This window comes from Schistocerca cancellata, chromosome 5 (assembly GCF_023864275.1).
Source record: "Schistocerca cancellata isolate TAMUIC-IGC-003103 chromosome 5, iqSchCanc2.1, whole genome shotgun sequence".
In the NCBI taxonomy this organism is placed as follows: domain Eukaryota; kingdom Metazoa; phylum Arthropoda; class Insecta; order Orthoptera; family Acrididae; genus Schistocerca; species Schistocerca cancellata.
Window position 1 is genome coordinate 585,713,425 of NC_064630.1, and position 15,315 is coordinate 585,728,739.

A 15,315-nucleotide genomic window follows, 5' to 3' on the forward strand; every position below is an offset into this window, starting at 1 on the left:
GCTTCAGCAGGCCGCCCACACCATCACAAGGCCCCTTCCCGTGACCAGTAGCACTGTATACCCAGTCAGTTGGCACAAGCGACTTACTCAATTCAAACAGCTGGTAACGATGTTTAAAATGACTAGGAGCACCAATAGAAATAATGATGATCTTCTCTGTCCGTTTGCAGTTGAAGAAATTTGGGTATTGCTAGCAAAGCATGTGCTGAGTTGTGTTCTGTGTCATCACTTGTAACTGCAACACTTGTGGTCTTGTTTTGAAAATATGTCACTTCTGTAAAAATTGAAACCTGGTCATTACTTCAATGATTCCCTTGTACTTCTTTTGGGAGAATTACAGACCAGTTCTCAGCACAATCACGGTGAAGCATTAAACGTAGTTCTTCAGCCTGTACATACTCTTTCACTTCTGCAATGTGGTGTTGATGCAATTTCTTCAGAAGCTGGTGTGTTACTGCTTTCGCTGACCATTTACCAAGTTCATCAATGAAACTGTCAAATGTTACAGTTTTCTTAATAAGTTTATTTTCCTCCCATGTCACATGTGTAATTTCAGCAGAGTTATCTACTATGTCTTTCAGGCCAAGTGTCTGTAAAGACAGTCCTCCCTTTCCAGGGCTGTAACCACATTCTTGAAACAAACAAGTCACTTGCTTTATGTCACAGACTAATAATGACTTCACACGTCCAACTAAGGTGTCATAAGTCACGTGCTCCAGTAAGTTCTTCAAAGTTATCACACAAAATTCAACATTCGTGCCGTACACACACAAACAGGCATCTTTAGGTGGGTGTGGAACTACCCACTTAGGTCGTAGTGCATAAAATTTTGGTCTTCCAATATGTGAAGTTGTATAGTTGCACTTTAAAATTGCAAAAGTTTCTTTAAGATTGTGAGTCATGTGCCTCTTCACTTTCACAACTTTCAGACGTACAGTGTCTTTATTGTTGGCACTCTGGTGAGAACAGTCCCATTTATCTACCAGATAAAATGACAGCACTATTTGAACTTTAAGTGCTTCTAGAGGATGGCCATAATAGGGATCTGGTCTTCCAAAGACTCCTTTTACAGACCTCACATTTCTTGATTTGTGTACCATGTACTTTGATACTGATGGAACGTGGTTCAAAATTTTCTTTGAAAATGTCTCTGGAATAATAGTTAAGACTAGCACAGGGTGTATACGACCCAGGACAACCAGGAGATCTGGGAAAAATGCAGGAATTTTTTCATCCAGGACAAAACCGGGAAAAAACCTGGGAATTTTTCATTGTTTTAGTTTACAGTTAAATTTTTGTAATTTTGATGGTAATAACCGATACTCTAACAAAGGATATTACTGTATCCCACTACTGCAGAATAATACTGCAACAATAAAACATAAACGAGAGAAAAAAATGAAAATAACTTGAATTCCAAAGGAAATGCGCCATATACAGCAACGACACACAGTGCTCATGCAAGCCTCTGCCAACAGCAAAATGTGTCAAAAGCTTTAGGAAGACTACGCAATGCTTCATAACAACAAATTGCCTCCGATGAGCATGAAGTCTCAACTGTTTACATTAGATTCGTTTTAGCAGTTATGAGCGGGCTCGTGCGTATGTGCAGTTGAGTCGCATTTGAGTAGTAGATTCTCCCACTTCTGGCTACAGGAATGTGGCTGTTGGCTGTGCAAGCAATCGCAGCAGTAGCTAGACGCTGCAGGGAAAAGGGGACACCAAATTCATATTTCTGAGGGAAAAATCTTGTTTCACAAAGTGCCTAGCAACCAGCACACGTTGATATATCGATCATTCATATGATTTTGAAACGCATACCTGTTGTTTTTTCTAACATTTTTGAACACATTTTAAGTTGATTTATGAATGAATCATAAGTTGATATTTGAACGCGTGCATAGTGTAAGCAATGTCTCTGTCGGGAGACTCCTCGGGGACGGGGCTATATGAGCTGAGCAGAGTTAAAGCTGAACAGATGAGTGCCAATCGCTGTCTTATTGTGTGGTTGATTGGGTTTGCGAATGATCAGTGTTGTTATAATTACTAGCGAAATCTATAGATTCAGACTAACAGGAATAACAGGTGAGAAAGATTACGTATTATCTTCTCGGTGTATCCAATAAAATTAAATTATGACAGAAAATTTTGGGCCAGATCGCTACACTAGTAGGGACCAGTTACACAGTCCCTGGCTAGCAGCCGCTTAAGTTCTATTCTGGAAGTAACGCAGAAAACTTGTTGTACGAACATGTAACAACGCCTAACCGGAGAAAAATCGCGGGATAACTAAACCGGTGATTCTGGCAGGGTTAGTGAAGTTAAATGGCGAACAAATTTTGGCAATGGTAGGAACAGTTACAGAAGTGGTGATGACAAGCTTGTTTGTTAGGACGAGGAAGTAGAAGAAACGGGGACATCATCCAACTTATGGAAGAATGAGAAGATTCCAAATTTATATAAATATTTCTTAATGCTACTTTTTGATCTCATGCTTGAGAAACTGGTGCGTATGAATCACATGTGAAACTATTTCCTAACATAAAGCTAAGTAGTAGGCCTAATAGGCATTCGATATTGGTACTTCGTAAATTATATTCTGTCGTGTTATAAAAATGACCATTTGTGCCGAAACAGTCTCGTTTATTTGGTGTGTGTTACAAAAGTGCTGCAATATTAGAAAGGCCTATTTTGTTTTATCTAGCAGTGACAAAATAGACGTAATCAGATTGAGAAACCACACCAGTCTTGGGTATTATTTGCATTTACAGCTTTTTCAGTATTACATAACGACATTTAGATTTTTCATGTAGCAAAACGTTTGACAAACTTTGATGAGGTAATACATTCTTTCACAGAAATGAAAGCACGCCATGTAAAGCTGTAGCAAGATTAGAGAGAAAAAAGTGTTAGGTGCTAAGGATTGAAGAAATGTGTACTTTCTTGCTTGTCTCTTATCTATATTGGTTTTACGTATCGTATATTTAATTTTATGTCACACAAAACAGCACGTTATTAGCTAAAAGGCAATAAAGAGTGCAGATTTTCTGAAAAGTTCTTGTTGTTCAGATTACAATAATCCCATCCACGATTGTGAGATTTCTTTTTAAGAGGGGCAAGGCTGTCAAACTGGCTGACTGGGAGCAGGAGAGTCACCACAGGACATTTCAATTTCCATTGTTCTGCATATAGTTTGATGGCATCCATTACAAAATATACACGTTTCAATCCCACAGAGCGAAATACACTGACGTGCGATAGAAGAATGCTGTATGAAGCTGCGCAAGCGGGGTGTCGCCTGTTATGACTGGCTTCCAAAAGCGCATCGCAATCTCGATTTCAATGATTCGGTAATACGAAAATATGTAGCGTGCATGTTGCTGCACATCAAAGATATTTTCAAAACGTGACTTTTTCCCTGAGTTTTGTTTTCTAAAGTGCCGGGAAATTCTACGCCCGTGGCTAAAACCATAACAATTCAAAGGATTGATAAGTTTTGCAGTTCCGAGGGAAAATACACTGTCGCTTAACATGGAAAAAGTGTGTTTTCACCCGGGAGAAAGTGTATTTTTAACCAGGAAAACCTGGGAATTTCTTTTTCCTTGTCTGTGTATACACCCTGTAGCACTTTTCCACTGTGGGATGCACAATATTCAACAGCTAAATTGATATTTGTGAAAAAATCCTGGAAAGAGGTGCAGGAGTGCTTTGGTTCTTTTTTTTTCCCTCCCTCTCTCTCTCTCTCTCTCTCTCTCTCTCTCTCTCTCTCTCTCTCTGAAGATGGAATTTCTACTTTGAAGAGAGTGGTCAGCTCTGGTGTAGTGTATTCATCCATAGCTTTGGTAATTTCTCTGTGCTTTCTTGTTGCATAGAGCTTATGACTCGACTTCACTGACCACTGTTTCTTAATAGGACTGACACCTACCTCTGTAGTTGACTCATTAAGGTTATTTAATTTTCCTCTATTGATGCAAAATCTGCATCATCTGCACCATGGGAGGCTTCACCTTGTTCAGATACTATTGCTGTTGTTCTGTCAAAACATTTAGAACACAAAAAGTCACCACTGGAAACATCTTCACTTTGAAACAGTCTTGTAATTAGAGCACCTATTCCCAACCTGAACGAAGTCTGTTTTTGTGTGTCGCTCTTTTATGTATATGCAAATAGTCAGCACACTTCACTCTCCTGTGGCCCCAGTCAGAAGACATTTCAGACAGTCCTTTTCACAAAACCCACTGCAACTGTGTCATTTAGCAAGTTCCTCATGAAAAAACAGAACTCACTGGATGGTCTCAGGTTTCTTAGAAGCCTCTTCAGTCAACACATCAGCACTGAACAACTACAGTACAGAAACCCGCAATGAACAACCATGACAAAGAAACTAACAAGAAACAACGTCAAAGTGAAAAGAAATATCTACAACAATGAAAGTGGAAAGAAATAACTGCAACAAAGACAATAGAAATAAACATTTGTAGTACTTCAAGAATTTACACGTAAATTCTGGAACCACTTAATCTTCTGCCGCCTCGAACACATGATATTTTAAAGATATGTGTGAGAGCGAGCCTATTTACTGTGCAACACGTGTCTGTGTGTGCAGGATGGACTTTGGTCCTGGGAGGACAGGAGCTGCATCAGATGAGCGATGCCGGCAAGACCTGTTTCTGAATTTCTGGTGGTTATGAAACCCACCACAATGTAATTATTTTTATAGCATCTAACGGGTATCGTCATGGTTGACTTGCAAGAATTTGTATGTGTATGTGAAACTTGTGGAGATGAAAGTATACCTGAACTTAACTGAAAGTATGAGATTACGGAATTATTTCAAGTGAGAGAGATCTTTTAGTTCCTCTAACATGCACTATTTCTTTGGAGAAAAAGTTGTAGAGATTGACGCAGCTGCATATTCAGAGAAGAAGATCGGCTAAATATTTCAAGTAAGTCAACTGTAGTAAGAGAAGCATGAAGTTCACAATCTAGTTTTGTGCCGCTTCTCTTGTCGCCGATACTGTTAGACATTGTAACAAAGAAATTAGTAAGAAACCACTTCAGTGAAGACCTACGTTACCGTTGAAAGTTAAAAAAATGATTCCATAAAATAAAACCTGTCCTACTTGAAAGTGGAAGATCTCCTTTGCAAGAGTACTATATGGTACTAATCAAGAGAAAAAATCTTTAAAAATTCAAAAGGTGACAGTAAAAGAACTTGGACAGATCTATCCAAACAGAGGATATCATTTTAATCATAAAGCAGTTCTCTTTGAAATAAAAAAAATCTCTAACGAAATATCTAGAACTGTTATGGAAATACAGCATTGTAAAAATTTTTCCGAAATTTGCATCTTCGAAATGGTGTTCACAGTGTTATCTTTGGAGGCCTGTATCTTGGTGCAGGAATTTTTTTGGAGGAAACAAAAAAAACTACATGTTTCTTACTTACTTCTCAATTTTAACATATGCTACATTCGATAACATCCGAGACCATGAAGGTAACCTCCCCTGCCAGAAGCGATACAGATTTTGCCTCCAGCAATGTTATGCAGTGCCACATTTCAAAAGCTTCAATACTTTTTTTATCTGGGCTGCTTGTTGTCCCAGTTTTACTTTTCTTCTTCTTTTTCTTTCTTTCCCCCCCCCCCCCCCCCCCCCCCCCCCAGGTACTCATTGCAGTTCTGATACACATCGAAATCCAGACATCTAGAGTTCACAGTACTGTAGCACTCCTCCAGAAGAGCTGAAACAAAATAGCAATAGCCATTGATAGTTATTCAGTAATTTGTTTTCTGCGGCGGTGGAAATGTTGCTTCTGCATCAGACCAATCCAAATGACTTCTTTAGCGCTTTGTGTTGTTCTGACGTAGCTGCAACATTTCTGCTGCTGCTGAAAATGTTATTCTGCACTGTAGTATCTCAGTTCAAATAGCCTTTAGTGACAGGAATGGTTTTTTTAATCGGCATTATAATAGAATTTATTTAGTTATCATTGAGAGATGTTCAGTCAGCTGGTCATTCAAGTAATTTTTAGCTAGAGGATACTAGAACGTTTTTCTCTGTGGTTGAGAAAAGCAAATGTGTCTGTTGTTGTAGAGAACATTTTGCAAGCAATAATGATAAACAAATATTTAAAAAGCCCAAAAAGAAAACAGCAAAATTCATTAGTTCAACAAGTCGTCCCGACTAAATTATTTATTATTAATCTGTGCTTTTTTGCATTTTTTAATTGAGCAGTGACACCCGCCTCATATTGACAATACATGCTCTAGAAGGATACTCCGCTTAATCAGTGACTTATGCCATTTTGTTTTGGATCCTCTAGTGGTGTGATTCGATATTGTTTGAGGATTTCAATGCCCACCAGGACTGCAGATATGTATGTTCAAATAAAACCATTATTGACATAACTTAATTGTTTTGAGTTAATAATTTAAACTTTTGACTTTTCCATCTTATAAAGCCACACTTCTGAAGAAACTTTCCTTACTCTTCTCAGTCTGTATTTTATTTCCCTTTACTTTTGTCACACTAGTAATTTTTTTTAAATAGTCCCAGAAGGTTGTATGAGTGCGAAACATCATCAGCTCTAGACGAGGGATGTTCGAAACACATCATCTTGAGTGAAAGTTCAACAACTATGTGATCCATCTCTCTCTTGGCCACAGTTAGACAATGGCCGTTCATACGGACATGCCGTTGCATCTGTGGTGATGAGCAGTCCCTCTCCAAATATGTGAAGGGTGTCATGGAGACCTCTGCAGACTAAAATTACCTTCCCAATATTGTACAAAAGCAGATATACGCCTTTTTCCCCACTCACCTACCACCTCTCAACCACCACCATTGTCTGACCATAAAGGAGCACTCATCTCGTGACTCAGTATCATTCAGGACTGGAGGAACTGAATCACATTCTCCGTAACGGTTTTGACTGCCTCTGTCTATGCCTTGAAATGAGTATAATTCTCCTCACTCATCCCACAGTGGTATTCCGCTGCCCACTGAACCTCCACAATATCCTCTTCCATTCCTATTATACCGCTTCTCCTAACCTCTAACCCCTTACTTCATGCTTCGTATCCCAATCCCATACATTCTCCAATGGCCACTTACTCCAGCCCTTTCACAGGCATCTCCTACCCCATCAAAGGCAAGGTCACCTGTGAAAGCAGCCGTTTGATGATACAACTAAGCTGCAACCATATGCCACTTTCTATGTGGGCATGTCAACTACTATCTGTCTGAATGATTTGCCACTGCCTAGCTGTGGCCAAGAGGCAGCTGGACCAACCAGTTGCTGAACATTCTGCATGTAATGATGTGCTTAACTTCAGCAACTGCTCCACAACCTGTGTCATGTGGCTTCTTCCTATCAACACCAGCTTTTCTGAGTTCGCACATGAGCATTCAGCCTACAATAATTGTTTCTGTAACCCCCTGATCTAAAACTTTGCTAATGCTTGCCTTCCATCTACCTACTCCTTTTGTGCTCCCGCTCTAGTACTATGTATGTCAGTCGTGCCAAAACACCTACAAGTCCTTTCCTCTTCTGTAATTCTCTTTCTTCCCTCCTCCTCACCTTCCCAGAGCAGAGCTCCTTGATGCAGCACCTAACAGCCGCATCTCCCCCCACCCCCCTACCATGCCCATGTACCTGCATGCTCCGCCAAGCAGCACTAGTATCTTCTGCCGGCTGTACACTGCTACCCTTCTTCCTCCCTGCCTCATTCTACTTCCTTACTCCCACCATCCAGCGAATAGCAATCTTTTCCATAATGTAGTTATTCCATCTGGGACTTGCCATCTTTTAACAATGGTTGTGGAGTTTTTAACTGTTCATGAATGTACACGAACTTCTTGTGAAAGTAATAGAGACGCAATTTTGTTTTGTCTCAGAGTTCAGTTATTTATTCTTGTATTATGTTACAATAAAACGTGTTGTCTGTTCTTTTCCAGGCAGTTCAAGTAGTATTAGCAAGAGCAACAGCAACACCGACAGCAGCAGCAGCAGCAGCAGTGTCAGCAGTAGTAGCGCTCTTATTTTAGGACAAACTCCACTGAAAGTTGCTGGTAGAGGCAGTTCTGTTGCAACCTGGGGCAATGTTCCATCAAGAGGTCAGTAAAACAGAATGTTACTTCGTTTCGCATTATTATTGATTTTAAAAATTATATTGCTGCTTTAATATTAATCATGCCACTAAAAGGCATAGTATCTGTTCAGAAGTATCCAAACATTTCTTGGTGGACATTAATACATTGTTTGATCACCTTCGCTTTTATGACAACATGAACTCTGCTGGGGACTCTTTTGATGAGGTGTCTGAGTGCCAGTGAAGGAATCACAACCCATGGTGTTTTGATGTTGGATGCTGGAGTGAAGATGATGATCTAACTGTTCCCATTTGGGTTCAGGTCAGGACTCTGGGTAATCCAGTCCATTTCATGAATATTATTGTCAATAAACCATTGCCTCACAGGATTTGCTTTGACAGAGTGCATTATCGTGCTGATACAGTCACCATCTCTGAACTATTCCTCTGCAGCAAGTGGTACAGAGTGCTATAAAATGTGTTCATATCCTTCCTCATTTTGCACATTCTTAAGAGTAGTATGGGAACCACATCCTAACCATAAAATAACACACACCCCATACTGTGAAACTCTGTACTACACCGATGTTACTCGACATGATGGCAGATAATGTTCTCCTGATTTTCGCCAAGCCCAAACCCTCCCATTGGATTGCCACAAGTAGTTGGCACGTGACTGATATGCTATTACTTTTCTAATTGAAACAGGCATTTGCCATCCTCTTCTATATAAAGACCACATTGAGAATTCGCCATGGATTATGGTCTAGAGTTATTACGTGTCCACAATGTGCCACCAGTTTTCTAATGTCGTCTACCTATTTTCCACAAGGTATCTACATAGCCATTCGTGGAACCAGAAAAGAACTTCCTTCTTGCATCTGCTGTGTATCTACCAAACTATGTATGCTACACTATAATTGAACCTTACACACTAGCCTGGTCTTGTTCAGTTAGTTTGTTTTCTTCAATTAGGATTCTCAGGAAGCACCTTTCTGTAGCTCACTGAAGAATACTCAGTTATTTCAATTATTTTTAATAACCATGTTTAATCTTTCATTTACTTACGTGGCAGGTTGTTTTCAGCTGCCCAAGTACAAGAACTTTTCAACTAGTTATATGGTTTAATAATTAACTTGTAAAATTTTCTTCTTTTCAGTGTCTTGCTTGTACATTCTTTTCGTTTTGTTACAATTGTTTTTCAGATCTATTTTCAGCCTGTCTGTTACTTTAGAATGCTGAAAATAGTGTTAGTGGTGTGGAATCTAGCACCTATTTGTTTTAAATTGTAAACATCCCACTATCCCAGTGACATCTAATGGGTGCTTGAGCAATGATACATACATTTCTTTTGCACAGTAACATACATTGAATCATATCTTTTTGTCTCAAGGCAGTTAACAATAGGGTGTATACGACCCGGGACAACCGGGAGATCTGGGAAAAACCCGGGAATTTCTTCATCTGGGAGAAAACCGGAAAAAACGCGGGAATTTTTTAGAATTCAGGGATTTTTTTGTTTTAGTTTTCAGTTAAATTTTTGTCATTTTGACTGGTAAGAAATAATATTCAAACAAAGGATATTACTGTATCCCGCTACTGCAGAATAATACTGCAGCAATAAAACATGAACGAGAGAAATAAACTAAACTAAAACTTAAGTTGCAAAGGAAATGTGCCATGTACAACAACAAAACACAGTGCTCATACAAGCATCTGCCAGCAGCAAAATGCGTCAGAGGCTTTAGGAAGACTATGCAATGCTTCATAACAACAAATTGACTCCGATTAGCGTGACTTTGCAACTGTTTAAATTAGATTCGTGTGAGCAGTTGCGTGCAGGCCCATGCGCATGCGCAGTTGCGTCGCGTGTCTGTAGTACCTTCTCCTGCTTCTGGCTACGAAAGTGTGTCTGTTAGCTACAGTATATAAGCAGTAGCAGCAAGATGCTATTCAGAAAAATTGTACTGTCGTGCGCAAGCTGCCATATTCACTAGGAGCGAACCGGGATATCTGCCCCGGGCGGCAATTTCAGTCAAGCATTAATCGCCTTGCAGAACAATGAAGTTATTTTTGTCTGTTTGCTAATGAAAAGTGGTTTTTATTAATCTTTTCTGCTGAGGCAGTCAATTTATTTGCGATGAAATGCTTAATTCCACACTATTGGCTAGTTTCAACTGTTCTCTGCATTTCAAAAGAGCGTGTTTTCGTCTTCTTGCAAGTATGACATTATGCCATAATAAAGAACCAAAAATGAGATAATACAGTACTGGTATTCCAAGAAAATTTACAACCGAATCTGGACGTACGAATGTGCACTTTAAACCGAATTATGCACGTTATTATGGGTCACGAAATTATGATGCTCTTGGAATATCCTCTGATGTCTTGTTTCTTTTATGAAGTAACGTAAGATCTTTTAATGTTCTACACGTACAAACATACGGGCTTCTTGCGACATCGTAGCTGCGCAAGCGGTGTAACGCCTGCAATTGGCGCTCTCTGGCAACTGCTGAAACAAACCTCTTTCTAACAGGTCGCGGGAAAATATTGCGAATGATTGACTGAAAAGCGTTACTTTAAAAGTAAATTTCCTTTTACCCAAGATGAACTATGTGCGATGAATTTCTTTAATCACAGAGCGTTTGACTCTCATTTAAAAATCAACTCTTTGAGGATGACCATTTAGAAAAATTTCGAGCCCAGAAGATCATACATTTATGTTGTTATTAAAAATTTTACTGGCACATTTGTGAGATGTATCTTAAAGTGTAACGCGCGCAAAGATGATCAACGTTATAAGTGAAAGTTAAGCTTCTCTTGCAGCTTATTAATCGTTGATACCAATATTGTATGTGAAAGCTTTGATTTTCTTGTAGCAACACTACGTATATTAATTTGAACTATTAACTTTTCCTATTTGTGTGTACACGCTACTTAACAGTGATAATGCTATTGGCTGATGACATGACGTGTCCTTTGCTTTGAATATCCGCTGTATCGGCTGGCGAGATCACGTGGCATGAACTACGACTGGCTTACAAAAGCGCATTGGAATCGCTATAAACTGTTTTACAGTTTTACAGTTCCGAGGAAAAGTATACTGTCACTTAACACGGAAAAAGTGTATTTTCACCCGGGAGAAAGTGTATTTTTAACTGGGAAATCCGGGAGAAATCCGGGAATTTTTTTTCCTTGTCCACGTATACACCCTGAGTTAACACAGATTTTTCTTGAAATTGACTCCTACCTTTCCAAGTAATCATTAATCCCAGCCAAAATGGTGATTCATAAACTTGCAAAATGTTCATTGTACTACATCCACCATTGAAGCCTGTGTGCTCCTTTGCCTATTTAAAATCCAATATTTTTTAGATAGTTGGTGCGAAATTTATTGAATATCATGTATATAATGAAGAGGAGGTTCATAAGTCTGTAGTTAGTCTTTTTCTGTGTTTTCTCTCCTGTGAAGTAAGAGATTTACACAGTTATTTAATTTTACGGAATTGTCTTCCTCCACAAAAGTGAATATTTTACTAATTCGTTTTCCACTATTTTCCTGGAGTTTTCTTCAATTATTTTTATTGAAACTCTTGTCAACTTGTAGTGCCTTCCCTTTCTTTGTATCTCAAATGGCTTTGTATAGATCTTTGACCATTACTGATGTATCACTGATGATTGGTTTGTTAATAGCCTGAGGGCACAAGAAATTTTCACTGTGGAGTTGCAGAGCAAAACTTTATTTGCATCCACTGAAGGAACGAGGTGGCGCACAAGAACTGGTGAATACATGTCGGATAAACAAAAAGTTTTACATAGATAAATGTATCTCCGAGAAGAGCATTACTTTTGCTAGACATAACTACAAGAGAATAATAATTGGCTATAAATAGCAAAAGAACTATTATATCTCAAAACAATATGTATGCTCATAGGTAGCTGTGAAATGTTCAGTGCTGATTTCAGTGTCCCTCCAGCTGCTAGCACAGAAAGTCAACTGACAACCACGATTATAACAAAACTGCACTCATACACATTACACGTAACACTTCACTGCACTGACAGAAAGTGAACTTTGTCGCTGCATATCATTAGCTAGCTGCTGTTCTTATTTTTCTTTCAAGCTGTACATATGTTTAAAGAAATCTTGGAATCACTGAACGATTTTCTGTATGTTGTTATCTGTTGTGCAGTCTGCCCTCTTAAGTGATTTATGTCTACCCAGCATAAATTTCTACTATGTCACCTTTATACTCTTGGTTTTTTTCTCTTTATATGTTTGTGCATTCCCTCAATATACATTAATGGTTGATATTGTTTCATTCAGCATATTCTCTAAACGATCTAGGAAAAGATAGATTGCTACTTACCATAAAGAAGACACTTTAAGTTGCAGACAGGCACAATTAAGACACTTACATGGAGGTTTTGGCCACAGCTTTCATCAGCTGTACTACACCTCACATACACATGACTGCAAACTCCAGCAGGATGCTGGCGTTAGCAGTTTTTGTGTGTGTGTGTGTGTGTGTGTGTGTGTGTGTGTGTGTGTGTGTGTGTGTGTGTGTGTACACCTGCAACACAGCTTAGAAATGTTGACATAACAGCATGCAAGTGTCCAATACTAGCTCTTCTCTATGGTCTTCCACATATTATGATCTTGTATCTCGTCTCCTTCTTCTTCTGCATCAAGTATCTTCAGTATCAACTGTAAATTGTAGAACCAAGTAGCTATTGTTATCCGCTTCTTTTTTCTTCAGTTTCACATCGAAATAGTAAGTTTCGGTATATTTGTTTCCTCGATTCCTTTTACGGACACAGCAACTTCCCTCTGTCCAATCCATAGCATATTCCTTCTGTCATTTCCAGTCTTTTTAACTCTTAATTGTTCGTTGTGTTTTCTTTACTTGCAGTTGTTGCTTATCTTCTACGTTTACTTCTAAATCTACAAGATTATTCTGCATTTCACAAATAAGTGTCTAGCAGAGGGTTCATCAAACCACATTCAGACTGTTTCTCCTGTTAGACTCTCAAACAACACAAGGAGGAAAAATGAGAACTTAAATCTTCTTGTGTGAGCTCTAATCTCTCTTATTTTATCATACTGATCATTTCTCCCTATGTGGTTGGGCACTAACATAATATTATCGCATATCAGAGAAGAAAGTTGGTGAGTTAAATTTCTTGGCGATCCTGCCACAGCAAAAAATGCCCTTTTTTTAAATTATTGCCACTCTTAATTCATGTATCGTATCAGTAGCACTCTCCCCCCTGTTCCGTGATAATACAAAACGAGGAACTCTGCTTCAAACTTTTTTGATGTCCTCCGTCAGTCTCATGTGATGTGGATTCCACACCACACAGCAATACTTTAGAAGAGAACGGACAAGGGTAATGCAGGCCTGTTGCGTTTTCTGTGTGTTCTGCCAATACATTGCAATCTTTGGTTCCCTTTCCCGAACATTATCCATGTGATAGTGCCAATTTAAGTTACTTGTAATTGTAATCCCTAAGTATTTAGTTGAATTCATGAGCTTTATATTTGTGTGATTTATTGTGTATCTGAAATTTAGCGGATTCCTTTTAGTGCTCATGTAGATAACCTAACACTTTTCCTTACTTAGAGGTAGATATCTTGTCTAAATCATTCTTGATCATCTGATGACTTTACAAGACAATAAATGAATCATCTGCAGACAGGCTAAGATGGGTGCTCAGATTGTCTCCTAAATCATTTATGTAGATCTGGAGCAGCAGAGGGCCTTTCTCCATGGGAAGTTACAAATACATTTGTTTTACTCTGTGACTTTACATCATTTACTATGAACTGTGACCTTTCTGACAGGAAATCACAAATCCTGTTGCACAGATGAGGAACACAATTTGGTAAGAAGTCACTTGTGAGGAATGGCGTCAAAAGCTTTTTTGAAATCAAAAGCACAGAATAAATTCGTTATCGCCAGTCAATAGCACTCATTAATCCTTGAGAATTAAGAGCTAGCTAGTTGTGTTAAATAGAAACTTATTTCAATTCTTGTTGCCTGTTTGTCTGTCAGTCATTTTCTTAGAGAGAATTCATAAGATTTGAACACAGCGTATGTTCCAAAATCATACTGCAAATAGACGTAGTGATAAGAGTCTGTAATCTAAGAGATTGGTATTGGTGCGACTTGTGCAACTTTCCAGTCTTTAGGTACAAATATTTTGACACATGAGTGGTTGTATATGATTGTACAATTGCTAAATATGAAGCTGTTGTATCAGCATACTCTGAAGGGACACAACAGGTATAGAATTTGGACTGGAGGCCTTGCCTTTATTAAGTGATATAAGCTGCTTCGCTACTCCGAGGATGTCTATGTTGCTAAGTTACTCCTGTTGACAGTAGCTTTCAATTTGAATTCTGGGATATTTACTTTGCCTTCTTTGGTGAAGGAATTTCAAAAAACCTTCATACTAACTATGCTTTAGTGGCGCCATCATGAGTAACATTTCCGTTGCTACTGTGCAGTGAAGGTATTGATTGTGCCTTGCTGCTGGTGTATTTTACATACAACCAGAATCTTGTTGGGTTTCCTGCTATATTTTGAGGCAGTTACATTGTGGAAACTATTAAAACCATCTCACATTGTAGATCACAATAAATTTCGAGCTTCTGTAAAATTTTGCCAGTCTGGAGGATTTTATGTTGTTTTTAAATTTGACATGCTTTTTTCATTGCTTGTGCAACAGGTCTCTGACCGGTTTTGTGTATCATGAGGGATCAGTACCATCACTCATTAACCTATTTGGTATACTTGTATACCTTCCAATTGTCATAGATACCATTTCTTTGTGTTTTAACCATATCTGGTCTTCACTTACATAATCAGATTGGAAGAAGTGGAGACTGCCTCTTAGGGATGTGCCAAGCAAATATTATTATTATTATTTTTTTTTTTCTTTAAAGGTGGCAACACCAATTAAAAGTTGTGCAACATAAATGAAAGTTGATAGGCATGTTTCTACATCTGGAAGATGTCTATTCAGATTCCACAGTAGTCACATTAGAGTGGCGCTAATAGTGCCACTATGAGGATGAAAATCACGTTCGCTTTAAATACACACTGTAAAGGTCGTGAGCATTAGTTACCTCTGAGATTGAATGAGGCAAATTGATATTAGTGAAGAATGACTTTAAAGCGGCAAAGAAGCCATTATCAGCACTTCACTGAGGGTGGAT

At 38.6% G+C, this 15,315-nt stretch overlaps 1 protein-coding gene across 1 annotated transcript in view; it reads left to right on the plus strand.

Annotated features, from left to right (window-relative positions):
• Positions 1 to 15,315, plus strand: part of LOC126187844 (protein maelstrom homolog) — a 109,886-nt gene that overhangs the window by 71,516 nt on the left and 23,055 nt on the right. The window contains exon 13 of the mRNA XM_049929155.1: positions 7,960 to 8,118. Within this exon, the coding sequence (XP_049785112.1) occupies positions 7,960 to 8,118 (159 nt within the window). The remainder of the gene's footprint in view (positions 1 to 7,959; positions 8,119 to 15,315) is intronic.